The 26,112-nt window shown below is 37.6% G+C and overlaps 1 protein-coding gene across 1 annotated transcript in view; it reads right to left on the bottom strand.

Moving 5' to 3' along the window:
• COL6A5 (collagen, type VI, alpha 5) overlaps nt 1-26,112 on the bottom strand; it is a 135,789-nt gene that overhangs the window by 14,283 nt on the left and 95,394 nt on the right. The window contains exons 34-36 of the mRNA XM_006846633.1: nt 25,243-25,896; nt 22,376-22,463; nt 15,609-15,817 (exon numbers count right to left, since the gene is read on the bottom strand). Coding sequence (XP_006846696.1) covers nt 15,609-15,817; nt 22,376-22,463; nt 25,243-25,896 — 951 coding nt within the window. The remainder of the gene's footprint in view (nt 1-15,608; nt 15,818-22,375; nt 22,464-25,242; nt 25,897-26,112) is intronic.

The raw sequence follows: 26,112 nt of genomic DNA, 5'->3' as shown, positions 1-26,112 counted from the left end.
AGCAGCTGGTGATCTTGAACCACTGATCTTGCAGTTCAAATGATTTTGCAGGTTGACGCATTAGCGCACAGCGACACAGGACTCCATAGAATCCTTTAATATTGCAGGTTGAGGCTTGAATTTTTTCTTCAGTTCTTTCAGCTTGAGAAATGCTGAGCATGTTCTTCCCTTTTGGTTTTCTAACTCCAAGTGTATGCATTCATTATAACACTTGATTTTGTCTTCTCAAGCTGCCCTTAGAAACTTTCTGTTCAGTTCTTTGAGTTCCTCATTTCTTCCATTCACTTTAGCTTCTCTACATTCAAGAGTAAGTTTCAGAGTGTTTTCTAACATCCACCTTGGCATTTTCTTTCTTTTCTCTCTTTTTAATGACCTTTTGGTTTCTTCATGTATAATGTTCTTGATGTCATCCCACAACTCAGGTCCTCAATGTTGAATGCATCAATTTTTTTCTTGAAATAGTCTCTAAATCCAAGTGAGATATATTCAAATCATATTTTGGCTCTCATGAACTTGCTTTCATTTTCTTCAGCTTCACCATGAACTTGAATATGAGTAATTGATGGTCTGTTCCACAGTCAGCACTTGGCTTTGTTTTGCCTGCTGATACTGATGTTTTCCACCACCTCCTTCCACAGATGTAGTCAATTTGATTCCTGTATATTCCATGTGGTGAGGTCCATGTGTATATTAGTCTTTTATGTTGTTGAAAAAAAGTATTTGCAATTAAGTCATTGGTCTTTCAAAATTCTACCATCCAGCATAATTTCTATCACTAATGCCATCTTTTCCAAATATTAATCCTTCCTCTTTTTTTCCAGTAGTCACATTCCAATCACCAGTAATAACCAATAAATCTAGATTTCATGCTTGGTTAATTTCAGGCTGAAGAAATTGTTAGAACTCTTCACTTTCATCATTACTGGCTTTAATGGTTGGTGCATAAATTTGAGTAATAGTGGTATTAACTGAACTTCTTTGTAGGCACATGTATATTATCCGATCACAGATAGCATTGTACTTCAAGATAGATATGGAAATGTTCTTATTGAGGATGATTATTAAATCATTGCTCTTCAATGTGTTCTTCTTGGCATAGTAAACAATATGATTGTCAGATTCGAAATGGTCAATACCAGTCCATTCCAGCTTGCTTATGTGTATGATTGAGTCCTGGTGTGGCATCATAGGATAAGCACTCTACTTCAAGGTCGGTTTGAACCACAAGGTCTGCAGTTCAAATTCACCAGTTGCTCCTTGGTAACCCTATAATGGGCTGCTATGAGTCAGAACCAGCTCGACAGTACTTAACAACAACCATGCCTATGATACTGATCTTCATGAGTTCCATTTCATTTTTGACAACTTCCAATTTTTCTAGCTTCATACCTCATACATTCTATGTTCCTATTATTAATGGATTTATAATTTTAAACTGTTTGCAGCTATTTCTCCTCATTTTGAATTGTGCCCCATCAACAAATGAAGGTCCTTAAAGCTTTGCTCCATTAACATCATTACGGTAACTGTACTTTGAGTAGGCAGCGCTTCTATTATGAGTGCCTTCCAATCTGAGAGTCGTATTCTTCTGACAGTGTTCTATTGCTATTCATAAGATTTTCAGTGGCTAACTCTTCAGAAGTTATCCACCTTTCTTTCTTTCAAGTCTTCGTTTGGAAACTCCTCTGGCACCTGTCCACCATGGTTGACCCAGAGGTGTTGCTTCCAATATCCTTGCAATATTACAAGCCGCCACAGTACTACAAACTGACAGATGAGTGGTGGACAAAGTGCCTGGCATAAACTACATTGTTTTTTCTAGCTGCCGCAAGTCAGTCTGTGACTTATGGCAACAGCACGTACTACAGACTAGAACTGTTCTCTGTGGCACTTTCTTGGCTGTCCCAGGCCTTTCTTCCATGAAGTTGCTGTGGATTTGAACACCACTCTTTATGTTAGCAAACTGCTTTTGCCACCCAGGCTCCTCTATCTTAAGTTGCTTTTGTTGTGTATCATTGAGTAGATTCTGACTCATAGTGATCTTATAGAACAGAGTAGAATTTTCTCGTAAGACTTCCTAGCTAAAATATTTTAAGTTTTCAGTTGTGATTTGCGTGAAACCTTATAGAGAAAATTGGTTTTCCATTGAACAATTCGTACACGTTTTGTTTCCTGACATTGATTGCTGTCCCCACAATGTAACAGTACTCTTCCCACTTTCTTCCTCTGTTTACCTTTTCTGTTTGTCCTTTTCCTACTCCTTCCTGCCCTTTGAGCTTTATCATTGGGAGAATGCTATCCTTTTGATCTCTTATGGGTGATTGTTCTAACGAATGTATAACTCCCTGGAGTTGTTGTTCACATTAAAGGTCTGTTGTTCACATTAAAGGTTTGACTGAAAGTTTAGTGAAGGGGGTGAGTTTAGTTTCAGACCTGAAGTATGTCTAATGGCCACCTGTTTCCACCTGTCTATCAGATCAGTAAACCTGGTCTAGTTCATGCTTTTGAATTTTGCTCCACATTTTCATCCTACTCTATCCAGGAGCTCCAATCATGATCCCTTTCAGAGTGGTTGGCAGTTGCAATAGGCTGAACTCTTTAAAGGAGGCGATTACTTTGTCTTTTCTTCCACAGAACTGCTGGTGGGTTCAAACCACCAACCCTCGATTAGCAGCTGAGCACTTAACCATTGCACCACAGAATTCCTCAAAACCCAAATACTCCAGAAGGGGGTAAAATAGAACAGTCACAGATAGTTAAAAATCTTCCTTACTATATCATGCAAACTAGAATTTCTATAAAGAAAAATGCAACATTAGCTGGCATAATTTGGCTGTAGTATACACACAAATACACATGTGTGCACACATTCTCTGACATGAGAAAACTCATTCTGCTATTTTCATGCATTTTTAATCTCAGAGGAGTTGGGAATAATTTATACACCTCTCCAGTTAATATCACTAACTCAGCTTTGTCCTTCCTCCTGTCTGGTGGGGTCACTGTTCAAATTCAAAGAGCCTGGGCTGGGGCAGCAGGGCAGGTACTCATAATTGTGTATCCGGTTGTCTGTCACTAGTTTTATATCAATGGGAAATACATACATGTTTTAAATTCTCTTGTTTTGCTATTTGAGGTCTGCTTTCCTCCATCTGCCTGAACAAGTAGGAGAGATTGTCTTTAATATAGAGTTTCTCCTTTCCCCCAAAGACTTAGAATATATGTATTTCTTAGTCTAGATCTTTTTAGATTAGGTACACAAATTACTTCTTACATGAGTGGCTGATACTTAGTTGGGGAGACAGAATCTTGTGGACCACTCCATACTCTGAAACATCAGTCTGCAGAAAGGTACCAGCATCGTGAGGAAGATGGATGCCTTAGGAATCGATTATACCTAACTCATCTGGATCTGGCACATAAAATTTTAATGGACTTATTCTGTGCTATATGGGCTCTAGATGAGTTTATAAGTGCTTTTGTTTTTGAAATAAATTTAAGAAATAGAATTGTGCCACCAAAATTATTTAAAAATAACTTTCCCACATGATGGTATGAATTAACGTATTTTCACATTTGAAAATTGGGTGTAAATAGGCATAATGCCATCACCAGACATCATGGTATTCTTGGTGGAAAGTTAGTTATTGGGTGCAAATAGTCATGGGTTTGAATCCTGGTTCTGCTACTTATAAGCTCGTATATGACTTTGAGTGAGGTTTTTAATCTGGGCATTAGTGTTTCCACCTGTAAAACAGAAGAATGATGATGATGATGATTTTCTGAAGATTAATTGAAATCATGAATGTGAACTGCTTAGCGTGATACCCAGCACATAGCAGCACTCAATAGATAATAGCTTCTGTAGCCACCATTGTTCATCACACATGATCAAATGAGACAGTGTGTGCAAAAATGCTTTGAGAATTATGCTGCAGATAATGAATGTTGAGCCCCTAAAGCATTCTATATGTACTTTTAATTGAACTGAACACTTTCTGACTGGTATTAGGCATTTTTGTACATACAGAATATACTGTCCGACTACAAGTACCTTGAAGACAGCATCTGTGTCTTTTTTTAATCTTCCTAGCCCCCCAAGAGCATAGCTCAGGGATTAATTTATAACAGCATCCTAAAACATATATTTGTTCCATGAAAGAATGCCTGAATGATGATGGAAAATCTATGGAAATGCATAACGGGGTACCTACAAATAGTAAGCTCTCAATAAGAGCTACCAATGTCACCTCCACTACCATATCTCCACCACCAGCAGCATCACTGCCACCACCACTATCACTATGACTACAACCCTAGCCTCATACCTCTACCTCTTTCTCCACCACCACCTCCACCACCACCACCACTGCCATCACCATCACTCCCCACCATCATCATCACCATCACAACCACTCCATGCTCATACACCTACCTCCATCATCATCATCTCCATCACCAATAATACTACCACCAGCATCAGTAATATCAAACATTTACTGCACCATTGTCTTCACTGTGACCATGACCAACACTAACATTATCATCATCACTACCTCTGTCACCACTTCCAGTATTCATGGGGTTTTTTTCTATTAGGCATGGGACCACATGAAATAAGATATAACCAGAAATTTAGAACATTTCTTTATTAGCTACAACAAATGTTTGCATAAGACATACAGAAGCAAACTCAGTGCACATTTCAATTAAAATAGTTCACATACACTGAATTTTCAGTTCACATTAGTCTTGCAAAACCTTTGAGGAAAACAAATGAACCTAAAACAATACACAAAATATATACCTGTGTCTATAGTTTAAAATGAAATGACAGGAGATTCTGTTTATTCACAAATGAGCATTATGATGGTTGAGATTTCCTAAAGATTTCATGAAATATGTCATTACAATTCAGATATGGGCACAATTCTGTTGGTGATTCTTCATGTGTCATGAAATGAAAGGAGAACATTCAATTGGTATACCATGAAATGATTCAAACGCCAAGTTATTTGATGACAGTATAGAATTTAAATTTAGCAGAAGTAATGACATATATTTCAGTTTAATATATGACAGCAAAAATTAGAAGCATGATAAGTTATTCAATGAGGAAAATGGTTAAATACATTCATTCATTTAAAGAAACATGCAGATATTTAGGAAAATTGGTATGAAACTTGAAGCAATATGGGAAATGTTATTACAATATTACATGAAAAGCAGAATATACAATTGAATAAAACTATATAAGCATATATGCAGATGGGAAAAAGAACATAACCCATACTAAAGTAGCTCAGTGCACTAAACTGTTTCATTTGGGGGCCCTTTAAAAAAAAAAAAAAAAGCTTTTATTGTGAATTGGGTAAAGGTTTAGAGAGCAAATTAAGCTTCCCATTCAAAAATGCATACACATTTTGTTTCATGTCACTGATTCAAATTCCCACTTTCTCTCTGTTTCCTATTTTCTACTTTTTCCTTATGTTCCCATTTCTTTTCTTCCTGGTTTTCTAACCCTTCCTGCTTTCTGAACTTTGTCTTTAGGAAAATGTTGCCCTTTTGATCTCAAATGACTTATTGCTCTAAGGAGTGCATATTGTCTTAGTATTACAGTTCACTTTATAGACCTGTATATTGTTTGGCTGAAAATTGAACCATGGAAGTGTTCAGTTCCAGGCCTATAGAATGAATAAAAGTCTCTGTCAGACAAATAAATCTGTTCTTTTTTTTCTTCTTTTTATGATTTTGAGTTTTGTTCCACATTTTTCTTCCACTCTATACAGGATCTTCTAATGTGATCCCTTTTAGAGTGGTTTGCAGTGGTTGCCAGGCAACATCTAATTCTTCTGGTCTCTAAAGTCAGGGTGGCTGAGGTTCACATGATCCATTAGTCCTTTGGACTAAATGGCTCCATGCATTTTTATTTTCTTCTCTCTCCTTTGCTCTGGATGGAGTACACCAATAGTTGCACCTTAGGAGGTGACCACTCACAAGCTTTTAAGACCCCAGTCATTACTCACCAAAGTAGTATATAGAATATTTTATTTGTGGACTGTGTTGTGTCAATTGAACTTGATGTCCCCCAGAATCATGGTCCTGAGCTTTCTGGCCCAGCAATTCATTCTTTCAAGTCAAATGGCTAAGAAGTTTTCATAATTTTACCCCTGGAAGCTCTGCTATAAGAAGGCTTTTAAAAAATTGTGGGAAAATAGAATTAAAAGATAAACAAAGTTTTCAACTAACTTTTTTAACCCCCCTCATATATTCATAGATAAAATTGCATAATATGTAAATAAAAATATCCTTTTCCAAGCCTATACATATTCACGGTTATAGACCCATTCTCTTTCCCACACCTGTTCAGCTTGCATATTTATCTATATATCTGCTCATAAATTATCATTACTGCTATTGCAGGACTGTGAATATAATGTTTATTTATGTTGCCTTTAACTCCTGTACTCCTCCCAGTGTCTACCTGTGTCTTCATCATGTTTTGTTGGCCACCCCCTTATTATATATTGCCTTCTCCTTCACCCAAGTTAATACACATGTACCCTCTATTTAGTGATTAACCCTCCTCCCCCTCTTATGGCTGGTAACCAACAAAAAATGTCTCTTTTTGTGTGAAAAACCTTTTCTTAATTTTTAGCAATAGTGGTCTCATACAATATTTGTCCTTTTTTGACTTACTAAGTTGACTAAATGCTTTTTAAATGACATAATAGGTGACTATACACATGGACCTTACCAGACGGAATACACAGGAATCAAACTGAATACATCTTTGGGAATAGATGTGGGAAAAGCTCCATATCATCAGCCAAAACAAGACTGGAGGCAGACTGTGGAACAGATCATCAATTACTCATATGTAAATGTAGGCTAAAGCTGAATAAAATGAAACCAAATCCATAAGAGCCAAAATATGACCTTGAACATATCCCACCTGAATTTAGAGACCATCAGAACACATTTGATGTGTTAAACACTAATGATAAAAGACCAGAAGAGTTGAAGGATGACATCGAGAACATCATACATGAAGAAAGCAAAGGGTAATTAAAAAGGAAAGATAGAAAAGACCAAAGTGGGTATCAAAAAAGACTCTTAAAGTTGCTCTTGAACATAGAAAAACTAAATGGAAGAAATGAGTATGTCAAAGAACTGAGAGAAAATTTCAAAGGGCAGCTCAAAAAGACACAGTAAATTATTTTAACAAAATGTACAAAGACCTCGAATTTAGAAAACCAAAGGGTAAGAACATGCTCAGCATATCTCAAACTGAAAGAACTGAAGAAAAAAAATCAGACCTCAGTACTGAATGATTCAGAAAGCATCAGAAGATGGAAGGTCCACACAGCGTCACTGTACCAAAAAGAAATGGTTGATGTTCAAACATTTCAAGAAATAGCATATGATCAAGAACTGATGGTAGTGAGAGAAGAAGTCCAAGCTGCACTGAAAGCATTGGCAAAAAACAATGCTCCAAGAATTCACAGAATACAAAGTAAAATCCTTCAACAAACTGAAGACACATTGGAGGAATTTACTCATCTATGCCAAGAAATTTGGAAGACAGCTACATGGCACACAGATTGAAAGAGATCCAGATTTGTGTCCATTCCAAAAAGAGGTGGCCCAACAGAATGCAGAAATCATCAAATAATATCATTAATATCACATGCAAGTATAATTTTGCTGAAGATAATTCAAAACTGACGGCAATAGTACATCAAAAGGGAACTGCCAGAAATTCAAGCCAGATTTAGAAGAGTACATGGAATGAGGGGTTTCATTGCTGAAGCCAGATGGATTTTGGCTTAAAGCAGAGAATACCAGAAAGATGTTTACTTTTGCTATTTTCATTATGCAAAGTTCTTTTGACTGTGTGGATCATAACAAGCTATGGATAACATTGAAAATAATAGGTGTTCTAGGACACTTGATTGTGCTTATGAGGAACGTGTACATAGACCAAGAGACAGTGGGTTAAACAGAACAAGAGGATACTCTATAGTTTAAAATCAGGAAAAGTATGTACCGAGGTTGTATCCTTTCACCATACTTATTCAATCTGTGGAATTCTAATGTGGCACTGTGGGTTAATGTGCTGGACAGCAAGGTCAGTTTAAACTGTAGGTTGACAGTTCAAGCTCATCAGCCGCTCCTCAGAAACCCTATACTGGGTCGCTATGAGTAGGAACCGACTAGACTGCACTAAACAACTGCAACAATTCAATCTGTATACTGAGCAAATAATCTGTTAGGCTGGGTTATATACAGAAGAATTGGAAGATCAGATGAAAACTTCCTCAGAATTGGAGGAAGACTCATTAAAAACCTGTGATATGCAGGCTATACAACTATGCTTGCTGAAAGCAGATAAGACTTAAATATTTACTGATAATGATCAAAGACCACAGCCTTCATTATGGATTGCACCTCAATGTAAATAAAACAAAATCCTCACAAGTGGACCAATAAATAACATCATGATAAATGGAGAAAAGATTGAAATTGTCAAAGACTTCATTTTGTTTGGATCCTCATTTAACACTCATGGAAGCAGCAGTCAAGAAACCAAATGACATATTGTGTTAGGCAAACAAATCTTTCACAGAAGGCATCTTTAAAGAGTTCAAGAGCAAAATATCAGTTTGAAGACTAAGGTATGCCTGACCCAAGCTATGGTTTTTCAATAGCCTTATATGCATGTGAAAGTTTAACAGTGAATAAGAAAGACCATAGAAGAATTGAAGTTATGGTGTTTGAGAAGAAAACAAAAAGTACTATGGACTGCCAGAAGAACAAACAAATCTGTTTTGGAAGAAGTAGAGCCAGAACGCTCCTTAGAAGTCAGGATGGCCAGACTTCCTAACATACTTTAGACTTGTTATCAGGAGGGACACAGTCTCTGGAGAAGAACATCATGCTAAATTGGTGGATAAGGGTAAAAGAGGAAAACCCCCAATGAGACGGAATGGCACAGTGGCAGCAGGAATGAGCTCAAGTACAACAAAAATTGTGAGGATGGTGCAGTACCAGGCAATGCTTTGTTCTGTGAGCATGGGGTCACTATGAATCAAAGCTGACAATAACAATACCTAACAATAACAGCAATTTCACTCAGCATAAAGAACTTCATGTTCATCCATAATATAAAGTGCTTCACAGATTCATTATTATTCTTTACTGTTGCGTAGTATTCCATTTTCTCTATGTAACGTGGTTAGTTTGTCCATTTATCAGTTGATAGAAATTTAGGTTGTTTCCATCTTTTTGTTGCTGTAAATAGTGCTGTGATGACAATGGGTGGGTATGGTTGGTTTGAACTGCAAGGTTGGTTATTCAAGCTCATCAGCTGCTCCTCGGTGTTTCAACTTTGGGGTGCTATTGTAAATTATATTATTTTCCTGATTTCCTTTATAGAGTTCTCTTAGTTAGTGTAAAGGATTCCAACTACATTTTATATATTGATCTTGTACACTACCACTTTGATGAATCTTTTGATTAGTTCCACTAATTTTATTGCTGAGTCTTTGTAATTTTCTATGTTATAGGATCATATCATTGGCAATAGAGATAATTTTGCTTCTTCTTTGCCAGTTTGACTGCCTTTTATTTTCTTTCATGTCTTACAGCTCTGAATATGCACAAGAACACCCACATTTGCAGATAATACCCACCTGACCTGGCTTCAATGGCTCAATGATCAGAACTCAACTAGAACAAGAAAGAAGAGGGAAAAAAAGTAATCTGGTACAATTTGATGAACTTCACCTATACTTATGGATATAGTAACTCAAAGAGGGAACAAATATTTTCAGCGAGCATCATTCCCACCCCCTTGGTACACAGGGTAGATAGGGATGGGCAACTTGGAATTAGCTACCCAAAATGGGGGGGCTACAAAGGCATGAAGTGACTAGATCATGAGGGTTCGGAGGAAGGCAGAATTTCCACTGAGTAGTATCCAATCTGTCTGGGCAGAGTTGATGAAAGGAGATGGGGATAGAACTCTTATGGTACAACAGTGAATAATTACTATCAGGACTGACTGTGAGGGTTTGAAATGTAACAAAAGGAGGGGAGTGGTTGACTTTACAGTCCAGGAGCAGAGGGCCCTGGGACCATCAAGGGAGAAGAGCAGAGTGCAGGATCCTACGCAGAGAAACAGTGAAGCCAGAAATGGAAGCAGAGACGATGACCTGGAGAGATGGAGCAGCTGGGGACTCTAGACCCAGAGAAGGAAAGGAGCTGTGTGCTGATGCCTGGGGGCAGGCTTGCACGGTATACCTTTTTGTTGTTTGATGATGCATAGAGGGGATTGTCATGGCAATGAAATGATATATGATAGGATGAATATAGTTAATGTTCTCCCATGTAAACTATCACATAATTCACAATAAAACACTTAAAAAATGCAATACAAATATTGCTTAAATAAAAGTCTATTTCTGAAAAAAAAAAGAGGGAAAAAGCCCAAAACAAGCTAATGGAAAGGAAAAAAAGCAAAAAAAAAAAAGAAAGAAAAAGAAAATGGATAAAACTGGAGGGTGGGGCAGGGCACCTGGGCAGTGCTGCTGTTGACTGAGGAGGCAGTAGAGAGAAGCAGGGCAATGATACAGGTTTGTGTGCACTGCTAGCCAAGGAGGCCATGGGTGGTAGGGTGTCTTTTACTAGAAGGAGTTCCTGCCAGCCCAGAGGACACCTAAGTGTAGAATACCTGATCCCATAAGAAGTTCCTGCTGACTACCCAGCCCGGCACTGTGTATTCTGCTAATGCAAGGACACTAAGAGTGTATACCTCCAAACATGGGGTTAACGTACACCTGTTACCCAATCCACAAGGGTGTGCTTCTGACCTCAGGTAGAACAAAGTCTTCCTGGGATAGATGTATCATCAGCCATTGGGTAGGTAGGAGTTGGTGCTGGTCACACTTCTGGTCACCAAGAGGGTATGTGGAATAAGAGGAAGATTGTGCCTTTGTGGTCACCAGCTTCCAGTGAGGGTGCTGGTGCAGTTCTGGGTGACTGGAATTGATTGTCAGGTTGCTGTCTCAATTGGAACATTGCTTGCAAAAGTTCAAAATGACCATGCTGTGCCTGACCAGTGGGTAACTCACCATTCCATCTGTTTTCTTCTTCACTGTTTACATTCAGTTTCTTCTTTCTAATTGGTTTTGATCCACTTCTTTCTCCTCACCTTTGAAGCTCAGGGTTATCTTCACATTTATGGCATTTAGTTTCTCATGTCTTTGTTGTAGAGGGCCTGGGTAGCTTGTCTGCCTAGTCTGCCGTCTTGCTGGAAATCTTTGGGACTTGGTTTATTTAATTTTATAAGATATGATGGTTCATTTATATATATGTTGTTGTTGTTAAGTGCCATCGAGTCGATTCCGACCCATAGCAACCCTGTATAGAGTTTCCAAGGAGCAGCTGGTGAGCTTGAACCACTGACCTTGCAGTTCAAATGACTTTGCAGTCTGATGCATTAGCCCACAACACCACACCAGGACTCCAATACAACTATATTTTGTCTTAATTGTTTTAATTAGCAGAATCTTGCAGGTATAATGGAAATCCTGCAGGTGTAGGATTCCAGAGGCCCTGTATTAGGTCTGCTAGTTCCATGACACTGGGGAAATTCATTTTTTCCTAAAACAGGATTTATCAACCTCCACACTATTGACAGTTTGACCAGACTTTGATTTCTTTGTTGTAGGGGCTGGCCTCTGTACTGTAGGTTTTATATTTTACTGTGTATTATAGGTGTATTATGGAGTTCTGGTGCGGCACTGTGAGTTAATGCTGCAGACTGCAAAGCCATTTGAACTGCAAGGTCAGCAGTTTAAGCTCACCAGCCACTCCTCAGAAACCCTATACAGGGTCACTATGGGGTGGGGATCGACTCAACGGCACTTAACAACAACAACCTAGGTGTATGATAGATTATTTACTAGTTGCCAGAAGCACCCTTTGTTTGAAACAAAAGTATCTCCAGACATTGAAAAATGTCTCTTCAGGTGGAGTAAGGCAGAATTGCCTCAGTTGATTGCTAGACCCTCTCTAGCTCTAAGACACTATGACTGTTCCAAAGTCTAAAGATTATACTAGATTTGTTAGTTTTAAAGCTGATTTGTAGATCAGAATTATATTAAACTTTGGGCAAGGGAAGCAAAACCCAAAAACTCCGGTACAAATTTCCTTAAGCACAACTACAAAAAGAATATCTGCTGAAGTTATCCTGAGGCCTGGAGCTTCATGAGCCCTAGGCTAAATTTGAGTCAACATTTAGCATTCACAGTAAATTATTTTGCCCATCTTAAACATTGTAATCCTTAAATATTGGATTACATAGAGTTTGTGACTAAAGTGTTAGGATAGCCACTGGGTTAATAGTGACAACTTAGAATTAAACCACCCATTTTTATTACATAATTTCAGAGATTTCCCCTTGTAAGTAATTAAGAGGGACTGCATTTTCCAAGGAGCTTTTGTATTGGAGATGTCAAGGTCAAAGTGCATAATATTATCCAGAGATAACCACAATATAATTTGATCTTAAAAGCATTTTGTTAGCTAGATGTTGATTGGTTGGATGGATGCACAGTGGTCTTTGATGGGCAAAGTAAAATCATATTCCTCGTTGTAACAACTGGTATGCTTTGGAAGTCACATTTCTGTTCTGTGATACTAGATACTACTTTCTTTTTCATTGGGAACATAGTCCAAATTTGGTAGGATGGTTCTCAAAGCACCATTGTCAGAATCACCGGTGCTGCTTATTAAAACCCAGAATGTTGATTTCCACCCCCGAGTGTCTGATTCAGTAGGTCTGAGATAGGTGCCAAGAATCTGATTTCTGATATACTTCCACCTGCTAATGTTGATGCTGCTGATCTAGGGAACACTTTGAGAACCACTGAGATCATGAATCTCAAACTTGAAGGCATATAAGCATTACTTACAGGGCTTTATAAACATCAAAGCGTTCTCCTCTCCATTCACACCCCTAATTCTGAAGCAATAGTTCTGAGCAGGGATTAGGGATTCATATTTACTAAAGATTTTCAGGAGATTTGGATACAAATAATTCTTGTGCTGTTCTATACAATGAGCAGGCCCAGGAAAGGTGATGGATTTGAAAATAATTTGGCAGGTAGGAAGGAGAAGAGGTAGGGTTAGACTTAAGGGGTCCTAGTGTGGTGATTTAGGATAAGCACTTGACCTCAAGGTTGGTTTGAACAGCAAGATCCGTTATTCAAACTCACTAGCTGCTCCTCAGAAACCCTATACAGGGTCACTATGAGTTGGAACCAACTTGACAGCATTTAACAACAAATATCTAGAAGAGACAATTAACGGTTTATTTTTCTGTACAACTGTGAGAGGACTGTGGGAACTTTATACATTCCTATATGGTTAAGATTCCCGACTTTCCCCCAAGCCTCTCAGTTCAAAAGCAGAAAGGTCAGCCATCAGTCATAAGAATCACAGTATAAATGAATAACATAAACACAGTATATGGAGGTCCTTGTGAAAGTTATCAACCTTTTATTTGAGCAATACATCTGGAACTTATCAAAACTCATCTCTCAGTGACTGAATAAACTATCCCAACCACAATTTACTCTCTAGAAGGCCAGCACATTACACAAAAATTTCCCAGCAGTTCTTGGCTTCTGGCTAGATGATAACAAAGAAAGGAACCATGCAAATCCCTAGAAAACACTTGTGGCCAGATATTCGGATTTATTTTGAAGGATCTATAAATATATAGTCCTCACATCTGAGACTCTCGTCATTTTTAGGCTTATTTTTTCTTGCTAGAGGCACACACAATTATTTCCTCAGCCAAATTGAACCTTACAAGAATTTCTCTTGATTCTCAGATATCTAAAAAGCCAAATAAAAAGTCTTTCTTTCGCTACTGAACAATGGTCATTAAAGATGGCTACAAAGATGAAATTTATCTTTTTAATATGTAGTCATATCAGTCTCTCCATAGAAAGTTCACCCCTTTGAAATACTAGACTTTGGAAACAAAGCCATCTAACAAAGCAACCACAAGTGACAATTTTGCTATCCTAACACTCTGTCAAAAGACCTTCTCTGGTCTTTTAAACGACAGCAAAATAAATTCCTCTGTCTTGAGGACTATCATAGTGAGCCTCTCATCAAAACGAATATCCCAAACTAACAACATCCATTAAAAAGAACAAATATTTAATTCTCTTCTTTAGGCTTTGTCTATACAAAAAGAAAATAATTGTTCTAACTAAAAAAAAAAAAATACACACCTAATGCCATCATACTACATATATCAAGATTCGCTATATTTACTCTTTTTATAGCTAAGATGCCTTTGTTTTCAATAATGATGATTTAAAAATATATATATATTCTTAGTTAAGCTTTCTATTAAGGACTGTTTGGATGTTTAAAAAATAAAGTTCAAATATTTATAGTTATGGGGGCATGTGTGTTGAATACATGAAAAAATATCCAAGGAAGCTACTAAGAATGAATATTAAGAGCATGAAATTGGCCCTCTTTTACCCTTGCATACTTTACCCATCATACTTATGACTTAATGCTTCAATATTTGCATGCTGGCCAGATGAGCGTTTTTGAAGGTTCTAAATGTATAGACAGAATGGTCAAATACTCTGTTGAGTATTTCAAACTCATCAATGAAAATATAGAAAATAAGAAAATTCTGTGTCTTATTTGTTTGAAATCATTACATTCTGACTAGTTATTATTGACTTTCCCTTAAAAGGTATACTGTAGGTGATGAGGGAATTAATCCTTTATTTTCTCCAGGTATCCCAGAATAAAACTGATCTCATGAAATCACAAACTCTTGAGCACCAGCCAAGGCCTACTTTTAAAAGTGAATTTATGCAGGACTTTGAACAGGTTCATTCCATTTGAACCCCCTGATGAGAACTTGCATTTCCACCCCAGAATACTACATCAGAATCTGCAGTTTAACAAGTTACTCAGCTGATTCTTATGTATACATGTATGTTCTGATTCAGTATATCTGGGTTGTCATTATTAAGTGCCATCGAGTTGGTTCCAACTCATAGCAACCCTGGATAGGGTTTTCAAGAAGTTTGAACCACCAACTTTGCAATTAGAAGTCCAGTGTTTATCCTACAGTACCACACCAGGACTCTATCTATGTGGGAGGAAATACAAATTCTCAGTAGAGGGTTACAAGTGAATGAACCAGGTGGAAATCCTAATTTTCATCTATCTTTTTTTTGCTTTTTAATATTCTCTATACTGCCTCTTCTGATATCACACTAACTTTCTAAATTATGTTTTCTAGAAAAATCAAAGTTTACTGAGAACATCAGGATATTCCTGATGTTTACTGAGAACACCAGTGAATTCCTTAGTGGTGGGTGTCTGTCTGTCACCATTTACTTCTTCAGTTTCAATAAAAGCAGTAGTTAATTGCTCCAACTTGAACTTGGAAAAAAGTCAATTTAATACCAGCCTTAATACAGTTGATCCTTTCCTAGTATTAAAAGATGAGGATCCAGATTATTTAAACATTTCAATGATGTCTTTTCATTCCTTACCAGAAATGAGGCTTGCCATTTCTTCAGGAGCCTGATCATTTTCGTATTTACTCATTAATTTCTGTGGTTTAACTATTTGACTTGGAATATGAACAAAATGGTCACTTCTGTTTTCTTCCAACAGAAAAGATGAGTCGCTCGCAGCACTTAAATCATCCCCAAAGAAGGTGTCCTCTCCTGAAAACATCTCATGTGGCTTGTTAGTATACCTAGGGGGAAAAGGGAAATTTTTTAGATTAAGTCTAGATAACTTTGGGGGATGCAAATTAAATATCCTAACAATTAGATAAAATCATTTAAAACGATCTTAAAAACAATTTCAGGAGGTATTAAAAATCAAAATTAATTTCAATATGATAATTTATTAAGATTAATGAACCTTCTTCTTAAGAGCAAAGCGGAAAGACTGATGCTTTTCAATTTCAAAACATGCTCTATAGCTGCAGTAACCAAAACAGCCTGAGAGGATCAATAATAGACTAATGGAATAGAACAGAAAGTTCTGACATAAATGATGAATCTATGTGCAACTGATTTTCAAAAAGGGGCCTAAGTCCATTCAGTGGGGAAGGAATAGACTTTTCAACAAATGGTACTGGAAAAATTTTAAATCCACAGGCAGAAAAATGAAACAGGACCTATGCCTTACACCATACACAAAAACTAACTCAAAAATGGATCAAGGACCTAGTGTTGAAGCTAAATTATGAAGTTCTTGGAAAAAAATAAAGGAGAGAAACTATGGGATCTAGTATTTTTAAATGACAGAATATCAAGCACAACAATAAATGCACTAATAGCAGAAGACAAAATAGATAACTGGGACCAAAACTTAATTACTATGCTCATCAAAATGATTTGTTAAAAGAGTAAAAAGACAAACTATAGACTGGAAAAAAATCTTTGGGAATGACAGTGATAAGGATCTGTTGTTATTAAATGCCGTCATTTGTTCTGACTCATACCGACCCTGCATAGAGTTTCTGAGAAGTGGTTGGTGGGTTTGTCATCTTGACTTTCCCTTAAAAGGTATAGTGTCATCTTGCAGTTAAAACTGGCCTTGGGGTCCACTACACATCCTACAGTGCCACTCCAGGACTCCTGATAAAGGTCTACTATCCAAAATATATACAAAACTTTTACAGCATGAAAACATAAACACAAACAATCCATTAAAAACATGGACAAACGACAGGGAAATAGGCTTCTTGTTAAGCCTTTGGGGAGTAGGGGACCTTGCGTGCAATCCTGAGCCACACCCAGAACCTTCTGAGGTGGCACATTCCCACCTGAAAAGACATGAAGACCAACCCGAGTGGTTAGAAGAACAGAAGATACTTATTAAAAGAAAGACTAACAGAAAAACAGCAGACTATTCAGCTGTGACAATATCAAGCAAAGCAGTTTGCCTTGGAGGCATCAAGGCAAGAAAAGTCAGCCCATCAGGGTAAACCCCCTTCTAAGACTGAAACTAAAAGGGAACCCACCACCAATCTAGTGAGTACCCTGGTCAACTTGTAAGTGGAAGTGGGGGAAATGCAGCAGTGAAGACATGGGCAGAATTTGGCCATGTTCCATTGACACCCATTGACCTTGAAATGAGAGAGAGAGGAGGAAGGGCGGCTGGTCTGAAGTTTAGGAAGACATGTGAACTCCCAAGCTCAAGGACACTGACGTAGCCACTGGGGGATGGAGATGAGCGTGAAGTGGGCAGCTGGTCTGAAGTGGGGGAGGCACGCAAGAGCTCCCAAACTTGCAGCTAGTACCCATTTGACTTAGCTTAGATGGCTAATTGATGAGAACTTGACCAGATGAAGTTAAAGACGTTTGATACAGTGAGCAAGCATCAATTGCTATAATTTGATGAACTGGACCATAGTTTATGAATGCAGTTAGCCGAAATTCCAACTGAAATGGAAGGATTCTTCATATCAAGGATCAAACTTTTTTCCTCAGTGCACTGGCTTGATAGGGATGGTCAACTCAGACAATGCTATCAAAAGTGGGGGGCTATTAATGTATAAAGTAGCTGGTTTACAAGCTTTCATGAGTGTGCTTAATTTCAGAATAAGAGGAGTAAGGTAGAATCCCCACTGAAGAGTTTTCCTCTTTTCCAGATGGGTGTGGTGAAAGGGTCTGGGATGGTGGTGATAGAATTTTATGATTCAATTGTGAGTAATTGTTAGCAGGACTAATTGCGACTGTCATAAATGTAAATGTAGTAGATATGTAACTAAAAGAGGGGAGTAGTTCATCTTTCATTTCAGGAACAGAGGTCCTGTTCAAGAGGGAAGAACATGAGTAAAGCGTGAGATCCTAACCAGATAAGCGGCAGCAGAAGAGACAGTGGCAGAGGCAATGGTACAGAGAGAGACATAGAGCAGTTTAGGACTGTAGGCCCATGGACTGAGAAAGGTTGTGTGCCTGTGGGCAGGAGGCTGACTTGCAAAGTGTGCCCTTTGGACATTTAAATGCATGTAAATTTTTTGTTTTATTTGCATATATTACAAAAGAGAAAGGGAATAAAGGTAAATACTGTTGACTGATGGTGCACAGAGTGGATTGTAATCATTGCAGTGAAACTAAGTATTATTTGTTGAATGTAAAACTGATAATTTGCCCTGTAAACCTTCACTATGTTTGAACCCTTCTCTGCAGCCATTGTATTAATCCGTCTCATTGAGGGTCTTCCTCTTTTTTGCTGACTCTCTATTTTACCGAACATGAAGTGTTTCTCCAGGGACTGCTACTCCTGATGTTGTTGTTGTAGTTAAGTGTCATGGAGTTGGTTCTGACTCAGTGACCCTGTATAGGATTTCTGAGGCTACAATCTTTATGGGGCTGATAGCCTCATCTTTTGGTCATGGAGCTATTGGTAGGTTCAAACTGTCAATCTTGTGGTTCGCTGTCCATGTTTATCCTATGGACCCACTGCACTCCCCAGTCACTCCTGATAAAATATCCAAAATACGTGAGAAAAAGTCTCACTATCCAATGTTCTAAGAAGCATTTTGGCTGATTAGGTGCATCTTAGTCTCAAAGTGACATTTTTGCTTTTTAACACTTTAAAGAGGTCCCTTGCAGTAGATTTGTCCAATGTAACATGTGGTTTGATTTTTTGCATGCTGCTTCAATAGGCATTGATTGTGGATCCAAGTAAAATGAAATTCTGATATATTCCTTATCTTCTCTATTTATCATGATGTTGCTTATTAGTCTAATTGTGAGAATTTTTGTTTCTTCTCATGTTGGTATAATCCATATAGTATTCCCTTGTTTTGTTTTAACAACTTTCTCTTGGTTTGTGCAGTTTCCACATGAGCACAATGAAATGTTCTGGAATTCCTATTCTTCAAGATATTATCCATAATTTGTTATAATCCACACAGTTGAATGTCTCTGCATGCTCAGGAAAACACAAGTAATATCTATTTGATATACTCTGCTTTCAGCTACAATCCGTTTGGCATCAGCAATGATATCCCTTGTTCCACATCCTCTTCTGAATCTAGCTTGAATTTCTGGCAGTTCTCTTTCAAGGTACGGCTGCAACCATTTTTTAATTATCTTCAGCAAAATTTGACTTATATGTGGTTTTAATGATATTGTTTGATAATTCCACATTCTATTGGATCACCTTTCTTTGGAATGGGCACAAATATGGATCTCTTCCAGTCACTTGTCTAGATAGCAATAGATAAGTGAACATATCTAGTATTGCATCTGTTTGTTGAAACATCTGTTTCCCAAAGCTGGGTTTTGTTTTTGTTTTTGGTAATTTTTTGCCAGAGTCTTCAGTGCAGCTTAGATGTTAATACCATCAGTTCCTTATTATATGCTACCTCCTCAAATGGTTGAACATTAATTAATTCTTTTTGGTAAAGGGACTTTGTATATTTGTTCCATATTGTTTTGATGCTTCATGTGTGGTTCAATATTTTGCTTGTTGTTGTTGTTAAGTGTTGTCAGGTTGGTTCCAACTCAAAGTGACCCTGTATAGGGTTTCTGAGGAGCAGCTGGTAAGCTTGAACTGCCAAACTTGCAGTTCAAACCAACTTTGCAGTCCAGTGCATAACCCACAGTGCCACACCAGGGCTCCTTTATCTATAGAATCCTTCAATATTTCAACTTGAAGCTTGAATTTTTTCTTCAGTTCTTTCAGTTTGACAAATGATGAGCATGTTCTTTTCTTTTTGTTTCCCAACACCAGGTCTTTGCTCATTTCATTATAATATTCTACTTTGTCTTCTTGAGTCACCATTTGAAATCTTCTGTTCAGTTTTTACATCATCATTCTTTTAATTTGCTTTAGCAATGCTATATTCAATAGCAAGTCTCAGTGCCTCTTCAGATATCCATTTTTGTCTTTTCTTTCTTTCCTGACTTTTCAAATGGACTTTTGCCTTCTTGATGGCCTTGAGGGTGTCCCACACTCATCTGATCTTTGGGCATTAATTTTCAATGCATCAAATCTATTGAATTGGTCTCTAAATTCAGGTGGGAAGTACTGAAGGTCATACTTTGACTTTCATGTATTTGTTTTAATTTCTTCATCTTAAACTTGAACTTGTATAGGAACAATTAATAGTCTGTTCTGCAGTTGATTCCTGGCCTTGTTGTGACTGATGATATTGAGCTTCTCCATCAGCTCTTTCCACAGATGTAGTTCATTTGAGTCCTGCATATTCCGTCTAGTAAGGTCTATGTATGTAGGCACCATTTCTGTTGTTGAAAAAGTTGTTTGCAGTGAATAAGTTCTTGGCCTTGCAAAATTCTACAGTGGGATCTCTGGAGTTGCTTTTACCACTAAGGCCCTATTTTCTAACTCCTTATCCTTTTAGGTTCCCGAGTTCTGCATTCCAATAACTTCTTGTTAAGTGCCGTTGAGTCCGTTATGATTCATAGTAACCCTATATAGGGTTTCTGAAAAGTGGCCAGTGGGTTTGAACCACCAACCTGACAGGTAGCAGTCTAGTGCTTATTCTACTGTGCCACACCAGGATTCCATTTCAATACTAGTAATTATCAGTGCATCTTGATTGTATATGTGATCAATTTCAGACTGCAGAAGTTGATAAAAATCTTCAGTATCTTTACCCTTGGCATTAGTGTTTGGTACATACATTTGAATGACTATTGTATTACCTGGTTTTCTTTATAGGCATATGGGTATTATCCTGTCACTTGAAGCATTGTACTTTAGGATAAATCTTACAGTGTTCTTTTTGAAGATGAATGTGACACCATTCCTCTTCAATTTTTCATTCCTGGCATAGTAGATCATATGACTGTCTGATTCAAAATGGCCAATACCAGTCCATTTTAGCTAATTCATGGCTAGATATAAATCTTCAAGTGTTTCATTTCACTTTTGATGACTTCTAATTTTTATAAATTCATGCTTAGTACATCTCATATTCTGATTATGAAATGACAAGAATACATAATTATACAGGAATACATAATTATACAGATGCTTACTAGTGGTTACCGGGGTCTGGGAGAGAAACGGGAAATCACTCACTGGGAAGCAGTGAATTTTTGTCTGCGTTGTTGTTGTTAAGTGCCAATGAGGTTTCCAAGGAGCAGCTGGTGAACTTGAACCACCGACTTTGCAGTTCAAAGGGCTTTGCAGTCTGGCGCATTAACCCACAGCGCCACATGGTGATGGGAAAATTAGCATGCACTAAAGATGATGGTTATACAACCACACTAATGTCATTGTTACCATGAAGCTGTACATCAGGAATACAGAAGGGGGACAGGTTGGAAAATAAAATACTTTACATAATTTTACAACTATAACAGTACCCAAAAAGAATTTGTCCTTGTTGACATTACTTGGATACACTTTATAGGATTCATTTTCATGATTCAAAGGTTTAGGGTCATGGCTTTATGGGTTTATCAAGTCAACTGTCGTAATGGTTTTAGAGTTTCTGTTCTATCTTCTAGTTCAGTGAGTAATGCCTGTGGTCTTTAAAGCTTTCGTGTGCATATTCAAGATACAACAGTCTCTATTTGATAGGAACAGCACAGAAAAGAAGGACACCCAGGAATTGGAGAAAGAAATGTGCTGCAAGTTTAACTGCCATCATAAACTACTATCTTCATTGTCATGAGACCAGAAAAAATAGATATCCCTAGCTAACATTACTGAATGTTCTGATCAAGGACCCAACAGATGGGTCAAAAGGAGGAAAAATGTGGAAGAGTAGCTCAAACTTAAAGAAATGGGACTTACCAGACTCACCAAGAAGTGGGAAATGAGACTGACGTGAGATGAGGCTAAATTGTAGGTTATATTTTTAGAAAGAAGTCTCTGGGTGGTACAACTAGTTAAGCACATGACTACTAATTGAACCCATCCAGAGGTACCTTGGTAGAAACTTGGCTATCTACCTCTGAAAAACATGGAGCACAGTTCTACTTTGGCACACATGGGGTTTCCAGGAGTTGGAACTGACTGAATGGGAGCTGTTTTTTGGTGTGTGTTTTTTTTTTTTTTTTAATTAAAAAAATTGGGGGCTAAATATGAAAATTTTTTAGAAAACTTGAATTTAAATGCAAAACTGTAATGAAGCTTAAGAAGATGTTATGCATCCAGCATGGAAGCAATCTTGATATGAAACGTCTGCTACAGAAACTGTAATACTTTACTTCAGAGACCTTTTTAGTTTCTTTAACCTAATAACCTGTCATGTGCCAGGCATACACCCATCTGTCAATTAGCAGGGAGTTGTAAATGTAAGAACTTTTCAACTCACTGGAAATGCTCATATTGCAAATCCTCTTCTGAAAGTATGGCTTTACAGGCATCCTCAAGCATTGGTGGTGGGTACTGATTAAATCCTCCTATTGAGGGAACAAAGTTAAAGTTAGATTTTCAAACTGGAAATTGCATTTGCTCAGTAAAGAGAATCCCAACAGGAATCCTCTTAAGGCAATAAATGTCACTAAAATATTTCAGTAAAATTTGGTTGGTGTGAAAACAGCAAATGATAGCAAATAGAAACAGCATTCAAAACTTGATTTTAGAGTGCGTTAGCCACCAAAAAAATTACCTACCAGGGTCATCAGAGGAAAATGACCTCCTCAAATTGCTCATTTAAGGGTTAATGGTGGTATAGGGACACATGATTTCACCAATAAAATTGGAGGGAAATTTTATTCTGATTCTCTTAAGCTTTTACAATCAGACTTATGCTACTGGATCAAACAAAGAAAAGATAATATTTTGTCTACATCATGCTATTTTGTGCTTTTACACAACTAACACTGATTTCATAGGAGGAGAAGAATCACAGAAAGATTTATAGATTACAGGTCTGAGTACTGTACCACTCTATATCCTTCCTGATGTTTTTCTGTAGGTTGAGGAATATTGAGAAGTGTATCATTTTTCCCTCATTTAATTGAAATTAGCCATTTTTAGTTAAAGGAGGCCTTTCACCATTGAACAACCCACAGCTCCAAGAGAAAGTGTCAGAATAATTCTGTGGTTTTACAATGATCATATTCTCTGATTTAAGATGAGTGTTGTTGTTTTTTCTTTTTCTTATATCTCCGAAATGAGAATGTGATTTCAATTGCATCTGACACTTGCTGTTGGTAAGGCAAGAACTCTGATGTAGTTGTCATTGCCTATGCAGGCAGGAACATTGAAAGTGCCTGCACCAAAACTTGTGAAAAGTGGGGTCAGCAATTTGGAAAAACAAAACAAAACACCACAAGTTAGTAGAGAAGTAAACAGACCTCTGTTTACAGCCTTGGAAACCCTGTACAGAGTTGCTATGAGTAGGAACCGACTCCACAGCACAGAACCACCACCACCACATGAACCAGAAGTGGTTGTGGGAAGGCAGTGATTCAGATGTGTCTGGCAAGGTTCTTCCAGTGGAAGTCAACAGTATGGTACTGTAACTTTGTTGCAAAGCCACAGAAGAGCCCAGCATCACCAGCTCTGAGTTATTTTACAGTCTTAGAAATGCTGCCTTAACAGCCACTTGAAGACACAAAGTACAACATTGTATGGGGTGTGGTGGTGGTGGTGGGGGAGTGGATATTGATGATTCTGAGTTAAAAAGTAGTTCACATAAAATATCAAATACTAAATGAGAAGTTGTTTTAGCAATGTCTTAAACAGTCTGTTCACATATATGAAGAGGCTTCAAAGAGTTTGTGGAAAAATGGACTTTAAATATAATAGGATTTTTTTCATGAACTTTTTGAAGTGCCCCACACCCCGCCCCCACATACTTACTCTAAATTTGGAAGAACTCTTTCAATTGCTATAAAATACAAACACTAATAGGAAAATCTGTATCAAAAGTCACTGAAGAGATATTTTTTTCTACTCTGTATACAAAACAATAGAGGGCATTTTAGATATAAAGAAGTATAGTAGTATTCCCTAAAGGGCAATTATTGGGTTTTCTAATTGTATGTGGCTCACAAGAAAAGGTGGAAATCATTCTTTAATTAAGAGTGAACTCTAAAGATATGGTCAGCATGGGAGATTTCTTGAATATCAGAGCAACTTTTGAATTCATCTGTGGTGAGATTGGTTGTAGCAAAATCTAGCTCTAAACCTGTCATGTTCTCAGAAAGGTTCAGTTCTGATTTCGTGGATTCTCCAGAGTAGAGTTTTTCAACTTCAGCAATATTAATATTTATACAAGTGGAAAACTGACATGTACATTTTAGGATCTTTAGCAATATCCATCCATTATCAGTAGTATCCCCCAAACCAGGTATGACAACCAAACATTGCACGCTATCTCCTGGAAGAAAAAGTCACTCCTGATTGAGAATCAATGTTATAGAAGAACATGTCTCACTATTTGTGGTGAAATACAATTTATTTTTATTTCTAGCTCTTTGTAGACTTATTTTTAGTCTATATCCTGTTTAATGAGGCAGAGTCCACTAGTCATGGACTTGTATGACTTGTATGTTCAGCAACATCTAATTGCTTTAAACGTTTCTAGATGCTTCAGTTTCTGTCTTTATTTCCTCACAGATCAGTGGACTGTGGATTGCCATGATGATTTACTTTGCACACTGGTCTACAGCCTTGTTGCTCAAGGTGTGCTCCATTACTGGGGAGCTTGTTACAAATGCAGAATCCTAGACTCTACTCCAGACAGCCTGAATCAGGAGCAGCAGGTTAGTGAGATTTCCAGTGATTTGAATGGTCAGCCTTTCTAGGAGGAGCACAGGATTGTGTTGTCTTTATACCCTCAAACAGGTCTCCAGAATGTGCCAAGCGTGGAAACAAACCAACCTTGTAATGGATAAACCTTTCATTTTATTTAAATGCCCATCCTGGAAACCATCTAATTGCTTCTGGAACTACTTCAGGTTGAGAGTGTGTGGGTCAGATGACTCCAGTCACTCTGTGCTTCCTGATGCTCAGATTTTGGTGAAAGGAATCTCCCATGACAAAAGTCTCATTACATGACAACAAAGGTATAAACAAAATATAACTATGATATGTTCCGTTCCTCACTCCCATTTTACCATCTAATTTATGTATTTGGGTTAGCTGTAGATACAAAAATAAACAAGTTATTAGCATTATTAGCAAAGACTATCTTCTTATAAAAATACAGAGGAACGAAAAATGACTTACGTCTAATTGAATAAATAAGTGGCTTAGTAAACTTCACAATGTAATCCAGATCTGGTTTATGAACTCTTCCAAGCTGTACCAGGTGGTGTTCAAGTGGGTAGCTGGCTAGCTCCTCCATTTCATCCTTATACGTAGAGCCCAGTGAAATCACAAATATGATGTAGCCTTGACACTTGGCCCTCATAGCCATCCTCTTTAAGAATTCCTTTCTCTCATGATTTTCTCCAGCTGAGATCACAAAGATGACCTTATATTCTCTTAGGTTGGGTGTTTCTGGAAAGAGATGTTCCATGGTCCACAGTAGGGCATGGCCAATGGTGACTTCTCCATGTAACTGTTGGAGGGAATTCTGGATGTATCTCTTCATTAGGGCTTGGTTCTTAAAATGTGTAAATCCAAACTCTGTTTTCACTGCAGTTTTCCTTCTCCTATCCCAAGGAGAATAACTCAACAAGGCAATCCTATCACCAGAGGTTGAAATGGAAGGGTCTGAAGTAATGTCAAAGTTGTCAAGCACTGAGCTCACCAATGTCTTCATGGCCTTAAACTCATCATTTGTAATATGTTGAGAATTGTCTAAGAGGAAGGCCACATCCATATATGTACCTTCAGGTACAAAAATATCTTTGATGCAAGTATCTGGAAAACACTTATCTGAAAACACATAGAGAGACTCATTGGTTTAATGTTGACACAGCAAAACATTGTGGTTTGAAATTCTTCTTCAAGTGATTCAGTAACTTGAAAATATGTAATTACTAATAATATCAATCATCTGATCAATACCTTTTCAATATCCTAGCATTTAAGTTAATGAGAAGTTTTCAATGTTTCAATATTTCTATGGCCATTAAAAGATAATTTATGAAT

The sequence above is a fragment of the Chrysochloris asiatica genome, unplaced genomic scaffold, assembly GCF_000296735.1.
Source record: "Chrysochloris asiatica unplaced genomic scaffold, ChrAsi1.0 scaffold00028, whole genome shotgun sequence".
NCBI classification, from domain to species: Eukaryota; Metazoa; Chordata; class Mammalia; order Afrosoricida; family Chrysochloridae; genus Chrysochloris; species Chrysochloris asiatica.
Note: the sequence above shows the minus strand (reverse complement) of the source record. Positions and strands in the feature narration are given on the sequence as shown.